Below are 17,948 nucleotides of genomic sequence, written 5' to 3'. Positions count from 1 at the left end.
ACGGCGGCAGGCGGAGAGGAGGCTCACTGGGCCCTGGCTGCCGGAGCCTGCGCACAGCTCGGGTCCTCCCCGAAGAGGGGACGCGGCACAGGGGTGGACAGGGGGCCCTCCCACTGACCACAGTCCTGCAGGATCCACCTCTCCGTCCCCAAAACTGGAGACAGCGGCACACGTAACCACACGGGAGCGCATCGGAGCTTTGAGGTGAGGGAGGGAGTTCCTTGCTCTCCCTCCTTGGTTATGAGAGAGGCTAGCACTTCATGAGAGCTTTGCATTTGATCAGTGGAAAACCTGAGCACAATAGTTGGCGGGGGGGGGGGGGGGGGGGGCAGGGCAGGAGGACCGCGTACAAGTAGAGCCGGATCTCACCTGGTCCCGTTCTCTAACATGAAGCTCGTCAGACGGAAGATGTTCGTGGACCAATACGCCATGTCATCCAGTCCCCCCAGGAAATATTCTTGGAATTGTTCCACCAAAAACGGGGATCTTCTGGAGTAAGTGGGATAAAGCTACAGTAGAGAAAAAGAAAAGTTATCAATAGGTGCTTTTCCTGGTGTCTTCGTAATCCTTTAAATTGAGATTATGAAGAATGAAGCCTTTACCTTGGAAACGGCCAGCATCTCACCATACCTGCAACATGAACAACAATTTTGCCTGTGAGTGTGGTTTGTACAGAGAAGCGAAGCAGATAATGAAGAAAAAAACTCCACTAACATGTAGCTACTATCATGCAACTGCCTTTGAATAAGCAAAATCCCGTAAATCCAAAACCCAACTCAGGAAACTAAAACGTCAGAAAGCACTCGAAGGAAGTCACACTGAGATCAGTTGTAAGCTCTCCTCTGGGCGACACCTACATTTCCAAGAACTGAAGGTAGGTACAGTCAACGATTGCACTTTTGGTGATGACTTCTCGGCCATAGAGCTTCTTGTAAATTCCCAGCAGATCTTGGACGGGCACATACCTGAGAAAGGCGTTAGAATAAGATAAGATTCTGAAATTAAAGATAAATGGCCAGCAAGAGCAGCTACTGTTCACTCCATGATTACTTTGGGCCAGGAATTATGCAAAGGGCTTTCCATGAACTATTTATTTCGTCCTACCTACAAGCCCCGGTGCTTGGAATTACTACATTCCTGCTTGACATCAGAGGAAGCTAAAGCACAGAAAAGTGAACTGATTTCCCCAAAGATGCACAGCAAACAACTGTACCTTCACCCGATATTTATGGAGGTACATTGAAAGACAGGAAATGAACTCTAACGTGTCAAAAGAATTAGTCTTGTGAATTCAGTTCAAGGAGCAATATATTTTTATTATTTTGAGCACTGAATTGCTATTGAAAGTTCTTAGTTTTAAAACACCAAAATTGGGGGCGCCTGGGTGGCTCAGTTGGTGAAGCGTCCAACTTCGGCTCAGGTCATGAGCTTACGGTTTGTGAGTTCGAGCCCCTCATCAGGCTCTGCGCTCACAGTTCAGAGCCTGAAGCCTGCTTTGGGTTCTGTGTCTCCCTCTCTGTCTGCCCCTCCCCCATTCATTCTCTCTCCTTCTCTCTCAAAAATACATAAACATTACAAAATATTTTTTTAAAAACACCGAAATGGCTCCTCACCCCAACATCCTGGTTTAGACCACACAGAAGTAAGAAGTGAGACAGTAAAAAGAATTCTAAGTCAGGTTTTGATTCACAATATTCCTTATTTCAGTCAAAAGAGCAGCATACATTAGATTAATGCTGAATCATCTTCCGTTTTTATTTCTGAAACCTTAGAATACACCAGACAGAAATCACAACCAAATAAAACCTGATTTTAGTATATTTATGAGAAAGACTCTATGGAGAGATCCATTTTTTTTTTTTTTTTTTTTTTTTTTTTTTTTAAAGAGCACCAGAGTGGTCCTCCCAATAAAAATAGCTCCGGGCTGGACAAAATAACAAAAATATTTTTTTTAGATGAATCACGAAGCTAGCAAGAAAGTGAAAATTTTCCAAAGGCCCAAAATAAATTGAAACTGGAAACTTGAAGAGGCAAGCAAGTGGGGAAGCCAGGCTCTGCCCCAAGCTCTTGGCGATTTTGAAGGGCTGCAGAAGGCATGGGCTAAAGCACAGAAACCAGCCAAAGCTGGTTTCCACCTCGGAGGACACTCTGAACTAATGGCCACGCCTCTGCACGAGTATTAGCCAGAAACCAACCTAACCTGTCAAGGTCAGCCAAGAAACTGACAATGGATAAAGGGGAAAAGATATAGTTGTCCCCCTAACATTGGTAACTACCACCAGTCGCACAAATGGTCCATCCTGCATTCGTGCTATCTCTGTAGTCAGGACAACTTCAAGGGCTGAATGTAACTCTGTATGGTCCTAGGTTAACAGTGTCTCCCGGGAGCCTGCAGAAGTCGACAAACCCTGCCTGGAGACATGCAACTCGAAGTCCAGCCGTGAGGAATTCAAGCACCATGGGACATAACCAAGAGAGCCAGCGTAATGACAGTGATAGTTGCTAAAGGAGACTGGAAGGCAATAAGCATTCATTGGCGATGAAGAGGGTCACCACGTCATGAGGAAAAGGTTCGACTCACCGGAAAGATGTAAGATTTTTAAACTTGAATGTACCTGACAACATATCTTCAAAACGTCTATATAGCAAATTGACAGAGCTTCAAGAAAATGGAAAACAATCCACCATCGCCAGGGGAAATTTTTTTTAACAAATTTCTCGGTAATTATTAGATCGACCTAATATAAAATAAAAAGGCTAGTTTATCATTTTAACAGTAAATTTAATAAGCTTAAGCTAATAAGCATACGTACATTAGACCAAAAGTTGGAGAACAATCTTTTCAAGCGCATATGGACTATTTACGAGTGTTGATCATATGTTAGGTCTCAAATCAAGACTCAACAGGAGACTCCTGGCAAAGACGGCAGAGTGGGAGGACCCTAAATGGATCTTGTCCCATGGGTACAACTAGACAACACTCACATCAGTGCAGACAACCCCAAAAATGACCCAAAGACTGGCAGAAGAGCCTCCACAACTAAATGTCGAGAAGAGGCCACATTAAAGAGGGTGGAAAGGGTAGAGACATGGTGTGGGCTAAACCCCACAGGTCTGGCTACCAGAGGGAGGGAGCCATGGTTTCAGAGAGGGGCAAGAAGCAGATTATCACACTGGGGAGCCTACTTGGTTCCTTGAAAATGGACGAACCTCTTGCCAGAGTCGAGAGAGAGAAAGAGAGAGAGAGAGAGAGAGAGAGAGAGAGAGAGAGATCGTAAATAAACAACCCCCCCAAAAGAGGAAAAGTAACAACTGACACCACAGAAACACAAAGAATTGTAAGAGAATATTAAAAAAAATTCTATGATGACAAATTGGACAATCTAGAAGAAATGGATAAATTCCTAGGAACATATAACCTACCAAAACTGAATCAGGAAGAAGTAGAAAATTTCAACAGACCAATTATCGTTAATGAAATTCAATCAGTAATCAAAAAACCCCCAATAAGCAAAAGTCCAGAGCCAGATGGCTTCACAGGCAAATTCTACCAAACATACAAAGAAGAGTTAGTACCTGTTCTTCTCAAACTATTACAAAAGATAGAAGATGAAAGAAAACTTCCAAATGCATTTTATGAGGCCAGCATTACTTTGATACCCAAACCAGATAAAGACACCACTAAAAACCAGAGGTACAGGCCAGTATCTGATGGACACAGATGCAAAAACCCTCAACAAAATACTAGCAAACCAAATCCAACAATACATTAAAAAAACAAAACAAAAACATTCACCATGATCAAGTAAGATTTATTCCTGGGTTCAAAGAGTGGTTCTGTATTCACAAAATCAATGCGACATATCATATCAATAAAAGAATAAAAGCCTTATGATAATTTCAATAGATGCAGAAAAAGCATTTGACAAAGTACAACATCCATTCATGATAAAAACCCTCCACAAGATAGGTTTAAAGGGAACATACCTCAACATAAGAAAAGCCATATATGAAAAGCCCACAGTGAACATCATAATCAGTGGTGAGAAACTGAGAGTCTTTCCTCTAAAGTCAGGAACAAGATGCCGATGTCTGCTCTCACCACCGTTATTTAACATAGTATTGGAAGTTCTAGCCACAGCAATTGGACAACATAAATAAAAGGCATCCAAATTGTTAAGGAAAAAGTAAAACTATCACTATTTGCAAATGCCAGGATACTATCTATAGAAAACCCTACAGACACCACCAAAAAAATACTAGAGATGATAAATGAATTCAGTAGGATCACAGGATACAAAAGTCAATGTACAAAATTCTGTTGTATTTCTATATACTAATAACGAAGTAGCAGAAAGAGAAACTAAGGAAACATCACATTTACAACTGCACCAAAACCAATAAAATCTCTAGGAACAGAAGAGGTGAAAGACCTATACTCTGAAAACTATAAAATACTGATGAAAGAAATTGATGACGACACACCAAAAAATGGAAAGACATTCCATGTTCATGGATTGGAAAAACAAATATTGTTAAAATGTCAATACTACCCAAAGCAGTCTACTATTCAATGCAATCCCTATCAAAATACCAAGAGCATTTTTCAGAGCTAGAACAGTCCTAAAATTTGTACAGAACCACAAAAGACCCCGAGTAGCCAAAGCAATCTTCAAAAAGAAAAGCAAAGCTGGAGGCATCACAATTCCAGACTTCAAGTTATATTTCAAAGCTTCATTAATCAAAATAGTGGGATACTGGCACAAAAATAGACATAAATCAATGGAAGAGAGTAGAAAACCCAGAAGTGAACCCACAACTATATGATCAATTAATCTTTGACAAAGCAGGAAAGAACATCCAATGGGAAAAAGACAGTCTCTTCAACAAATGGTGCTGGGAGAACTGGACAGCAACGTGCAGAAGAATGAAACTCGGCCACTTTTTTACACCATACACAAAAATAAACTCAAAATGGATTAAAGACCTAAATGTGAGATCTGAAACCATAAAAACCCTAGAAGGGATCACAGGCAGTAATTTCTTTGACATCAGCCATAGCAACATTTTTCTGATATGTTTCCTGAGGCAAGGGACACAAAAGCAAAAATAAACTATTGGGACTTCATAAAATAAAAAGCTTCTGCACAGCAAAGGAAATAATCAGCAAAGCTAATAACATCCTACTGAATGAGAGAAGATATTTTCAAATGACATACCTGATAAAGGGTTAATATCCAAAATATATAAAGAACTGATATAAGTCAACACCAAAAGAACAACTAAACCAATTTAAAAATGGGCAGAGAACATGGACATTTCTCCAGAGAAAACATCCAGAGGGCCAACAGACACATGGAAAGATGCTCTCAACATCACTCATCATCAGGGAAATACAAATCAAAACTATAATGAGATACCACCTCACACCTGTCAGAATGGCTAAAATCAACAACACAAGAGACAACAGGTGTTGGCGAGGATGTGGAGGAAAAGGAACCTCGTACGCTGTTGGTGGACGTGCAAACTGGTATGGCCACTGTGGAAAACAGTGTGGAGGTTCCTCAAAAAGTTAAAAATAGAACTTCCCTACAATTCAGCAATTGCACCACAGGGTGTTTACCCACAGGATACAAAAATACTAATTCAAAGGGATACGTGCACCCCAATGTTTTCAGCAGTATTATCTACAAGAGCCGAATTAAGGAAGCAGCACAAATGCCCATCAACTGACGAACAGGTAAAGAAGGCGTGGTCTATATATACATGATGGAATATTAATTGGCCATAAAAAAAGAATGGAATCTTGTCATTTGCAACAACATGGAGTGAACTAGAGAGTATAATGCTAAGTGAAATAAGTTAGAGAAAGACAAATACCATGTGATCCCATTCAGATGTGGAGTTTAGGAAAGAAAACAAATGAACAAAGGAAAAAAAGAGAGAGAGAAAAGAAGAAACTGACCCTTAGGTATAGAGAAGAAACTGATGATTACCAGAAGGGAGATGGGTGGGGGGAGGAGTGCAACAGATAAAGGGGATTAAGAGTACATTTACCATGGTGAGCACCAAGTCATGGACAGATTTGCTGAATCACTATATCGTACGCTAATATAACACTAGGTTAACGATACTGGCATTAAATTTAAAAACTTAAAAAGACTCTACAAATTTTAGGAGAACCTGAAGGAAATAAATATATGAGTAAAAAGTAAGGAGAAAGGGAACATGTAACAGAGAGGATCAATAAAGCCAAAAGTTCATTCTTTAAAAATAATAAACCTGAAAAATATTATTTGAGAGTCATTGGAGAAGATGTAAGAAAAAACAGGATAAAGAACATTTATGGATGACAAGGGAACACAAGTACAAACAAAGAAAAAAATAAATTATGAACAACCTTATGCTACAGTGTTTAAACAGAGGAAATGGAAAAGTCTTAAGAAAAATAAAACTCCTTAAGAAGAAGTTAAAAAACTCTATAGCCCTATAACCATTACAGAAGTTTTTAAGAAGTCTCTACAAAGAACACCCAGCCTAGAGGGCTTTACAAAGTCTACTAAACATTCAGGAAAACGAAGTTTTGATCTTACAGAGACTTCCAGAGAACGGAAAAGGAAGGAACACTCTCCACCAGATGTCATGAAGCCAGCCCAACCTTGATACCAAAACCAAACAAGGACAGAAGAAAGGAAAATCACAGTACAAGCTCACCCATATACAAAAACGCAAAAGCCCAGGCAGCAACAGATGTAACAAATATTAAACAGAAAATAAGCTATGCCAAAGTTGGTTTGTCCCAGGAATTAAACTTGATTAAATATTGGCAAATGTAAGATTAATAGAATCACAATTAATTAATTAAGATTAATTAAAGAAGAGAGAACTATTTCAACAGATGCAGAGTTCAATCCATAAGAAGTTAATTCATAACAAAAACTACTAGCAAACTGAAATAGAAGGGAATTACCTTGAGTTGATAAAGGATAGTCACAAAACCCCATAGCAAATATTACACGTGATGAATTTGGAAAGCATTTTCTTCAAGATCACAAACAAGGTAAGCATGTTCAGTATCACCACTTTTTTAATGTTTATTTATTTTTGAGAAAGAGAGAAACAGAGCATGAGCAGGGGAGGGGCAGAGAGAGAGGAAGACACAGAATCCGAAGCAGACTCCAGGTTCTGAGCTGTCAGCACAGAGCCTGACGCGGGGCTTGAACCCACGAACGGTGAGATCATGACCCGAGCTGAAGTCAGATGCCTAACCAACTGAGCCACCCAGGTGCCCCACAGTATCACCACTTCTACGGAACTGAAAACATTAGCCAGTGTGATGCACCAGAAAAAGGAAATTTCTGGAGGAAATAGGAAAAGCAAAATGGTGACAATCTGTAGATGAGGCATTGTGAGTCTACCGTAAATTTGAAAGCATCTCCAGATGCATTTAAATTAGTTGCTGGATACAAAAGTCAAAATTAGAAAGTCACTTGCATTTCTACACAGCAACAATCAATTAGAAAATAAAACTGGTACCAAAAGTTACCACTTATGGTAGCAAATAAAAAGCCTCTCCAACCAAATCAAATAAAATATGTAAGACCTTGATGACAAAACTTGTGAAACTTTAAAGTCATTAAAGAAGAGTTAAATAAAATATATAACAGATTTATGGATAAGAAGACTCAATATTGCAAAGCTGTAAATTCTCTTCTGATGGAGCTCGAGATTCAATAAAATTCTAATAAAAATTCCAACAAGATTTTTCTCAGAACATGGCAACTTGCTCCTATCACTTGACTTGAAAGAGCCAAGGCAAAAGAATATGCAAGGTATGTCTGAAGAAAAAGGACAGGCTGAGAGACCAGCCCTACCACATGTCAAGATGTGTTATAAAGTCACTGTAATTTTTCAAAATCAGTATTGCTCGCGGACAATTAGATCAATAGAACAAAACAGAAAGCCCAGAAATGGACCCAAATACATCTAGAATTTAATTTATGTCAGAGAAGGCATTACAGACCAGTGAGGAAAGGGGAGGCTATGGATAAGTGCCCTGATCTGGAGACGATCAGTTCTGTCTCCAGAAAGAAAGAAAATCAGATTTTATCTCAGAATATACAAAAGATTAACTCCAGGTAGATGAAAGGCAAAGTTTAAAAAAATAAAACTATAAAAGCTCTTGAAGGCTAAGTAGGAGAATAATCTCACGCCCTCAAGTAGGGAAGGATTTCTTAAATAAGACATCACAAGTACAAATTACAAAGGAAAAGACCGATATATTCAATTACTATAGGTTAAAATTAAGTTCTGCTTATTGAAACACATCATAAGTAAAAAGACATGCCGCACACCGTAAAAAGATATTTGTAACAAATAATGATAAACGGACCAAACATTAGGAGCCCTAATATGCAAAGAACACTCAGAAACAAGCAAAAAGGATAAGCAAACCAACAGAAAAATAGGCCAAACACCAAATCGGATTTTCACTTACTATCAAACACGAACAATCCAATATGAAAGAACGTTCAACCTCATTATTAGTCATCTGGGAAATGCAAATTAAAACTTTAATGAGGTACCATTACACACCGAACAGGTTATTTTCAAGTTGGACAGTACCCAGCATTGGAGAAAATGTAAACGTCAAAAGAAAAAAAATACATATAACTACCATATAAAACTGCGGAGAGCAGAAATTGGGAAGACCTTTCTGAAAGTCTGGGCTTGCTTAGTGGAGTTAAACATGCACATGCCCTACGACCCACCAATTCCATGTCTAGGTGATTATGAGAGAGGTTCCTCTCTGGTGTACGTACAGAAACGTTCATGGCAACGCGATGTGTGAAGCAAAAACACTCCCTATGGCTTACGTATCCATCCACGTGAGAACAGAGTAATTCACCTGCTCTGCCCATGAAATGGATACCATGTAGTGGTGAAAAATGAACGAACTACCGCCAAACACATCCATGTGACTGTATCTCAGAAACAGAAACAAACAAAATTTGAGGAATACATGCTATACGATTCTATTTATCTAAAGTTTAAAACCGTGTACTACTGGGGCGCCTGGGTGGCTCAGTCGGCTAAGCGTCCGACTTCGCCTCAGGTCATGATCTCTCAGCTTGTGGGTTGGAGTTCTGCGTCGGGCTCTGTGCTGACAGCTCGGAGCCCGGATCCTGCTTCGGATTCTGCGTCTCCCTCTCTCTCTCTCTCTCTCTCTCTCTGCCTCTTCCCCATTCATGCTCTGTCTCTGTCTCTCAAATATAAATAAACATTTTTTTAAAAACTTAAAAAATGTACTATTTTGTATATGGACACATCCCTGTGTTTTAGACTATAGAGAAAAGCAACAAAATGATTAACAGGAAACCCACAGTAGTGGTTACCCCAGTGGGAGAGAAGTTGAGGAGGGAGGGCAAGGAACTTGTAAGATTCCAGTAAGGCTCCATTTCTTAAGCTGAGTGGTAGATGCACAGGTGTACATCATCTTTTTTTTTTTATATATATATAAATTATGCATTTTTAGGGGCCCCCCGGGGTGGCTCAGTAGGCTGAGCATCCGACTTCAGCTCAGGTCATGATCTCACGGTTCGTGAGTTCGAGCCCTACATCAGGCTCTGTGCCGACAGCTCAGAGCCTGGATGCTGCTTCGGATTCTGTGTCTCCCTCTCTCTGCCCCTTCCCTGCTCATGCTCTGTCTCACTCTGTCTCTCAATAATAATTTTAAAAATTTTTAAAAATATGCATTTTTACATGGTATAATTCACAAGTTTAAAGAATCTACTTAGAACGTTCTAATCTGCAGTTTTACCTTTTAGAATTTACAGGTTTACAATTTTACATTTATATTTTCTAGAGGGATAAGAAGGGTCAATGCCATTTAGGGAACACATATGTGAGTGTACTTGCTCTTACCAGTGCCGTGCGAGGTAATTAAAGTTAAACTCAAACTGGCTCAACACATCTCCTCCTAGGGTACAAGAAAAATATGTACATTTGGTCAGTCAGAGACAAGATGTAGCATGCTTCCTTAACACAAATTTGGATAACCCAGGTTATTTATCACATCGTCACACGTTTCTGTTTGTTGTTTCAGATACAGGCATATCTTTAAGAAAAAGGCGATCTTTTATATCTTAGGCAGTGAAACATATGAATTAAGAAAAAATACCCATGTTAAGAGTTTTTCACTTGAAGGAAAGACAAGCCATGAAAGTTCTTTAAAAACCCCATTCACCATCTACTTTGGATATTGGGAGGTAATTTACTATGGGAAAAAATGGAAGATGCCACTTTAAAGCTGAAATATTAGGTGATATTAGGTAAGGAGTTTCAACCTGATATAAAGTAAAGCTTTTCTAAATTATGACACAAGTCAATGATGAAATGTGATTTTTTTAAATAAAAAAATACACATACGCAACTTTTCGGAAATACATTTCTATGTTAAAGTATACCCATACTATGAATTATTAAGATAGCTAGTTAGTATATGTACTGGTAAGATAGGATAAAAAAATACATATTTTACTTTAAATATTTGGGTTTTTTAGTATAAGTTGAATTTTACACACACACACACACACACACACACACACACACACACAAATGAGAAAGAGATAATGCACCAAGGCTACATGAACTATGCACATCTTTGCCCAAGGATGCTCCCAGAAGCATTACTTACTATCTAGACCCCTGCCTGTTTATTAGTCGTTTCACAAAGTGACTTAATACCTATTTCATAGAGTATGAAAATTACATTTTTACTCAAGGGAACCACATGGCCAGTTCTAATTCATCATGAAATGGTCTCAGTTAAGGAGAAAGAAGCAAGTTACTAAAATAGGGGAAAAAATACAGAGTTAAGATAGTGACTCCGTAGCAAGTGAGATATAACCACTGCAAAAGAAAATTTGGCAAGTGTAAATAGTACCGAAGTCACCAGCCGAATGTGCCTCCGAATAAGAGCCATGAAAATCAACCTGAAAAAGAAAGAGAAACACCCGATGTGTGTGTACGTATACATCACAAACTGTAGCCCAAACCCCTACCCCACAGCCAAACCAGTAGTGGGAAGGTGACTGTCTGTCTAACCAAATGAAATGCTAAGGGTATATATGGATGGACTCAATTTTCAAAACCATGTTTCATTTTCTTATTTTATTTTACATTAATAAATAGCTATTATATTAAAATGCTTATTTTATTTGTTCAAAACTATATTGGCCGCTGAGTTGTATACCTGTTGTCTGGTAGTAAATAAAGCTATTGCAAATGTTTGCGCCTCAGAGGATATATACACAATCTTGACTGAGTCCAAACATAAGCTTCTCACAGAATGGTACTAATGTCAACTGGTGACCAGAAGGGACTTCCAGAAATAGGTCACCAGGTAAGATCGTCATTTTCAGTTTGGGGAATGGCGTTTTCATACAGAACATTCAAAAAGATGGGCAAAATGGATGAAGGGGGGGAAGGAGGTACAGGCTTCCAGTTAAACGGATAAATCACGGAAATAAAAGGTACAGCATTGGGACACAGTGATGGTAGTATAGTGGCGTTGTGTGGTGACAGATGGCAGTGACACTTGTGAGCTCGGCATAATGAACCGAGACGTCCAATTGCTATGTTGTACACCTGAAATTAATGTAACAGCCTATCGACTACACAAAAAAATTTAATTTAAAAAGGTCAAGAAAATTTAATAAAAGAAAAAACAAACATGCGGAACCATTACTTTCAAATAGAACTAAGTGGCAGGTCTTCACATCCTTATTAATACACAACATGAATAAAACATGAAATTTCCCCAATATTGTTTGTGACTAAACAGAACATCACATTTATCGCCGTTTTCAGTGCACATTAGTGAATGGCTAATGCCTGTGTGATGAACGTATAGGCAGCAGGAAGATTAAGAGGCATAAATCGTAATGGATGGAAATCTAACAAATCCTGCTTTGGGCAAGAAATCTTGCTTCCAAACAATAGCCAAATTATGGAAAGAGCCCAAATGTTCCTCAACTGATGAACGGATAAAGAAGATGTGGTTTATATACACAATGGAATACTACTCGGCAAAGAGGAAGAATGAAATCCTGCCATTTGCAAGAACGTGGATGGAACTGGAGGGCGTTAGGCTAAATGAAATGAGTCAGAGAAAGACAGGTATCACATGATTTCACTCACACGTGGATTTTGAGAAACTTAACAGATGATCACAGGGGAATGGAAGGAAAAATGAGATAAAAACAGAGGGAGGCAAACCATAAGAGACTCTTAAATACAGAGAACAAACTGAGGGGGTGGGGTGCAGGGGAAAGGGGAAAATGGGTGATGGGCATTGAGGAGGGCACTTGTTGGGATGAGCACTGGGTGTCGTATGTAAGAGATGAACCACTGGGTTTTACTCCTGAAGCCAAGACTACACTGTATGTTAACCCACTTGAGAATAAATAATAAATAATAAATTGTTCTTAAAATAAATGACATGACCTCTGAATAATCTCAAGTTCTCCTCTCCTCTAAAAGGGTGAGTTTTTAATCCTGGGTGGGAAACACTCCCATAGCATCATTAACCCAAAGACAGGTACTCACGGCTGCCATTGTCCTGAGGAACCCTTGCTGGATCCCCAAGCTGTGCCAGCTGACATCGGCCACCATGTGAGAGGTGATTCCCAACAAGAACGCCACCAATTTCTCTGTGTCCTGCCAAAGAAGCGAATTAGAGTCCTAGGTGCTTGGGTTTGTCTATACAAATCCTATTAACAGTTTTAATAAGTATGATTTCCATTACTGAGACTTAAACACTAAAATTAGAGGCAGGTACATTGTAGTTTCCAGTTACAAAAACCACAAAGGACTCTTCAAAATATTTTACGGATTTCAGATTAATTACCCTTGGAGCAAAACAGTGAAGTGACATAGCCCAAACATTTTTAAGTGGTTTATTCAGATATTAACTAGCCACATGCTATGTTTGGCATTGAAGGTATGCAGGGGTGGGGGTGGGGGTGGGGGTGGGGGGCAGCCCTCCCAGAGCCTGGCGTGGGGACGGGGGACAAATGGAGTAGATGCAGACATAAGCAAGGGACTCAGCGGGTCTAGAAGAGAATTTCTTCTTGGCTTGAGGGCCGTGCCTACCTTATCCCAAGGAAGAGGATAGTTCTCTCGGATGTAATGAACGCTCGCATTCAGAAATGGGGTCCAGTGAGTGCTCTCAGACACATCATGGAATTGCCCTGATGAGACAAAGGTGTCAGGAGTCTTTCTTTAAAAGCTGGAGATTCCCAAATCTGCCACCACTGCTGCCCGCTACGACCCTCCTCCTCCTCCCCTCCGAGTCTCTTAGTTTCTTCTGTTGATGTGCAGGGGAAGCCTCTAGAACAGAAGAGCCAGCACAAAGAGAGAGAGAAAGGAGCCTGAACTGGCTCACAGCATCTTGAAATCACCTGGGCTGCCATGGAAGCTGGAAGGGTTTCCAATTCTGTGCTCTAAAGGGAAGGAGAGGAGGGGGCGCCTGGGTGGCTCAGTTGGTTAAGCATCCTACTCTTGATTTCAGCTCGGGTCATGATTGCTCGGTTTGTGAGATCGAGCCCCACATCAGGCTCTGCACTGACAGGATGGAGCCCGCTTGGGATTCTCTCTCCCTTTCTCTCCGCCCCTCCCTCAAAACAAAATAATTTTTAAAAAATAATAAAGGGAAGGAGAGAAGGGGTGTGTGGTTTGAGGGGAGGTGCAGTGGGAGGGGGGCGTATAGGTGTGTGTGGGGTGTATATGTGCATGTGCGCAATCTCCATCCATCACAGTCCACCCCACCAGCACAAAAGACAACAGTAGATACACTCCAAAGGCTTTCAAGAATTTTAATTTACAACAATTGTTTTATAATGGCACCGGCCCCAAGCATCAGCTGAGTGTCTTAATTCCCTTTATTTCCACAGCGGGGATAAAAAAGACGGGACCAGACATCTACTCGAAAACTCCCAAAGCCACACATTCTTCCTGGGGTGTCCAATGTCACGAGGGGCAACTGAAGCCAAAACTCCAGAGTTTAGGTCCCTCAGTTCAAGTATTTTCACTGTCGCTAAAGTAAAAACAGCCTGACCAGTTTTCGATCATTGGTTTTTGTGGAAATGATTTTCAGAGACATTGCAACTAAGAAATTTGATTTGTGCTAATGGTTTTCCTAGAGATAAAACTTATAATTCCTATTTTACAGAACTCAGTACAAATCCAAAATTAAGTACAGAGGTAACCATTTTTGACAAACCTCCCCTTAACCAAATTGCCTTTTGTTCCCCTCTGGAATCTGACCAGAAGCAAAAGAAAGCCCACTCAGGGCCTGGGGGTGGGGGTGGGGGTGGGGGTGGGGGGGTGGCAGCCAGCAGGTACCTGTCCCCACAGCCAAGCTGTGTTACAGGAGTCGGCAGGGTTCCTTCCATTCCTGGCTAGGATGGTCCTCATTGTTGTAGTTACAGGATTTGTTCAGTACTAGGTAAAGTGATGCAACGGGAGTGTAAAAAACAAAGCTGTTTCTTTGGCAGCTGAGCATTTGAGAACATTTGCTTTCGAAAGATGCCATAAAAGTGAACCCCTAAACACGAAAGAGACAGGTGCTATGGAAGTAGGTATGTGTGAGACCAAGGGGAAATCTGGAAAATTTCATAAAAGTCTAAGTAAGAGGAGTCTACATCCAATTCCTCATAATTGGTACATATTTCATAATTTTTTTATTTTTTTATTTTTTGAGAGAGACACAGAGTGCAAGCAGGGGAAGGGCAGAAAGAGAGGGAGGCACAGAATCCGAAGCGGGCTCCAGGCTCTGAGCTGTCAGGGCAGAGCCCGACTCGGGGCTCAAACCCATGAACCATGAGATCATGACCTGAGCTGAAGTCATGCTTAACTGACCCAGGCACCCATATTTTATAATTCTAAGCGACCTCACTGATGAATTGGTCTGTGCTGTTTGGGGGAGGGCATCTACCACTGTGGGAAAAATGGAAAATTCAGGAGAGTGGGGACCCCTTTTATACTCTTCTCAAAGCCTGCAGTACTGTGTGTTTAATTGGTCTCTTAAAATGGCACATAGTTAAGCAAGTTTTCTCAAATTTAATTGACAAAAAAAAAAAATCTTTTTACTTCTTTTTTATGGAAGAGATCAAGGAACTGTTAAATTATCAAGACATTATAGCTCCCTGAACACAGTGTTGGGAAGGGCTAAAGAGGAAATAGGTTTAAAAAAAAAAAGCTGTAACAAGCAGGCAAAACAGTAACAAGATTAAGAAAGGATAGTTAACAGACTAAGAAGGAAACAGAAGAAAAAAAAGAAAAACCCAACCTTCCAAACGTGAGAAATACAAAAGCTTAGTTATCTGGGGTCATGACTACAGGTGTGGCACTAAACATTCCACTGACCCTACGAGCGTCACTGTATTCAACCAAACATTGGGATAATGGCTATGACTCCAAGATTCCAAAAATGGTTTACGTGATGACCAGCGTACTGGATGTCTTCTATTTGTCCCTCGGATCCACGGTCACCCTTCTCTGCCCCACCCTGTACCCCTAGGACCTGTTCAACTGGTCTCGTTGCCCTCCAGCTTTGCTTGGGTTGGGTTTGGCCAATGGGGAGAGCACAGAGGAGATCAAAGAGAAGGGAGAGAGAGACAGATGGGGGTATTCATTTTCCCAGCTCCCCTGCTGTGGGGTCACAGGGACTGGCTATGTCCCCAGCTGAAGGTCTGGCCCCAGCAAGTGGTCCCCCATGCAGCAGCCTGTCCACTAACTGCCCCCTCCCTGCACTATCCTCCCCAGTTCTCTTATATTGTGCCCCTGTCTTTGTAAATGGTCACCTTATAAAACACCCCAAATCACTCCACTGGGGAGCACCTTCCATGACTACTGGGGACTCCGAATGACACACCCATGAGCCCAATTTGCTGATAACACCACCTCAGGTCTGCAGAACACTTGACAAAATAATATGCACTAACACCAACAAAAATCCAGTAAAGAGGCAAGCAGGCATTTTTACTACGTTACAGGTGTGGAAACAGACTCAACACGGCCAAGAGTTTTTGAAAGTCACATGCTAACAGAACAAGAACCCAGACCCTTCAATCTCTTTCAAAATGTTTTCTCTTCCGCCACAAAGCAGTAAAGTAAGGGCGCACAGGATCGTGAAAATTCTCAGAATTTCCGTGCTCGAGTAGGTAAGGTTTGGTTACGCAGAAAATGCAGCTAACGCGAACCAACGATAGTGGAAAATATAATGTGTCGTGTGTTTTAAATCCTAGCCATTCCTACCGCTCAAGTGAAGGTGACATCGCGTGGTCTGTAACACTCCACCTTACCTCTTTCGCAGATGCTGGGGTAAAACGCATCAGGAAACACGGCTCCCGCCTGATACGCGTCCTGGTGTTCAAGCAACAGCTGGGGAGCAGGAAAACGGAGAGATGAGGGGCAAGGGGCAGCAGCCTGGGACAGGCCCACCAACAACAGGAGGATGGAGGGCAGGCATACGTGATAATAAAAACTCACGCGTAATCCAAGACAACGCCCTCCAATGGAGAACCTTGTCCTAGCAAACACAGGCGGATCAAGAAGTAGCAAAAATCACTTATTTGCTCCGTTCACCCAACAGAGCTGGATTTCCCCAAGGCTAGTTCGCCAACTGCTTTGTAGAAGGATTTTCAATGATCCGGTGAAAAATCAGTGAGAGAGAGGAATACAGACATACATACGTGTACATAAAATACGCACATACACACAATATACGCACATATACATTTACACAGTTGACCCTTGAACACAGATTCGGACTGTGCAGATCCACTTATTTTCTCATTAATGGTCTCTTCACCTTGCTTTATTAGAAGAATACGGTATATAATACATATTATACAAAGTAAGTGTTAATTGACTCATCAGTAAGGCTTCTGGTCAACAGGAGGCTATTAGTAGTTAAGTTTTTGGGGCGTCAAAGTTATATTTGGATATTCAACTGCCTGGGGGATTGCCCCCACCCCGCCCCCACAGTCCCTGTGTTGTTCAAGGGTCGACTACGTACACACAAGTTTATAGCTGCTACCTGTGCTTTAGAGTAAGATTATGTCTTTTGCGCTTGGGGGGGAGGGGTCTTCCTTGGGTGACTGGCTCACTCCATTCCATTCTGACCCCCTTCAGGGGGCCCCAGAGGTCTCTAGAGGCTAGAAAGCAAAGACTACATTTCCCAGACTCCATGGTGGAGCCCCCTCTCCCCCTCTGCTTCTTCAGCTAGCAGGAGAGTGCCTGGTTTTGCAGCAGAGGTCGGAGGGGCCCAGGTGTTCACAGGTAGAGTACAGAGCACCTATTTTGCTAGTAATGAACATGGCTGAGGTGACAAGGTCCTGGAGCCAACAGTCCAGATGGCGGCTTCCTACTCTCCAGACTGTGTAGGAGGCAGTCGGATCTGGATCTAGCAACTGGGGCCGTGGCTGTTTGACTAGGCACAGGTGACCCTGGCAGGCCAGTTCCGGGTGTCGTTCTGGGAGCCCTTCCTGGATGCTCAGCCCAGAACCTGCTCTTCGAGCGCTCACACGTCGTCAGCACGGAGTTCCCCAATCCTGGGCATTGAGCCCCTCTCAGCAGAAGCTAGCCAGAGGGGTTTCTATGATCTGCAGATGAACTCTGATGGCCAAAATGGGCAAAGTAAAGCTTGGCAACCTAAACTTCTTCATTTCTCCACAAGGACTTACTAATCCCCCCTGCCACCACGATGTTTGGCTCAGAGATGCACGTTTGATGAAAGCTAGCTCAGTTAGAGCCCTCGCCGAGACTCCTCATCTCGAGCCATGGCGGAGACACCCTCTTCCCTTCAGGGATTTTCAGCTTGAAGGCTGAGTTCTGGATGGCCCGTGTCCCCCACGCGGAGAGAGACCGCCACTTGACCTGTG

General features: G+C 41.7%; 1 protein-coding gene across 1 annotated transcript in view; it reads right to left on the bottom strand.

Annotated features, from left to right (window-relative positions):
- GPLD1 (glycosylphosphatidylinositol specific phospholipase D1) overlaps positions 1-17,948 on the bottom strand; it is a 67,346-nt gene that overhangs the window by 35,631 nt on the left and 13,767 nt on the right. Inside the window, exons 4-11 of the mRNA XM_019425270.2 lie at positions 16,368-16,446; positions 13,156-13,253; positions 12,610-12,720; positions 10,946-10,994; positions 9,925-9,979; positions 858-965; positions 603-630; positions 370-509 (exon numbers count right to left, since the gene is read on the bottom strand). Coding sequence (XP_019280815.2) covers positions 370-509; positions 603-630; positions 858-965; positions 9,925-9,979; positions 10,946-10,994; positions 12,610-12,720; positions 13,156-13,253; positions 16,368-16,446 — 668 coding nt within the window. The remainder of the gene's footprint in view (positions 1-369; positions 510-602; positions 631-857; positions 966-9,924; positions 9,980-10,945; positions 10,995-12,609; positions 12,721-13,155; positions 13,254-16,367; positions 16,447-17,948) is intronic.

Source organism: Panthera pardus, unplaced genomic scaffold (genome assembly GCF_024362965.1).
Source record: "Panthera pardus isolate Hobbes unplaced genomic scaffold, ASM2436296v1 HiC_scaffold_17, whole genome shotgun sequence".
Taxonomy (NCBI): Eukaryota; Metazoa; Chordata; class Mammalia; order Carnivora; family Felidae; genus Panthera; species Panthera pardus.
Note: the sequence above shows the minus strand (reverse complement) of the source record. Positions and strands in the feature narration are given on the sequence as shown.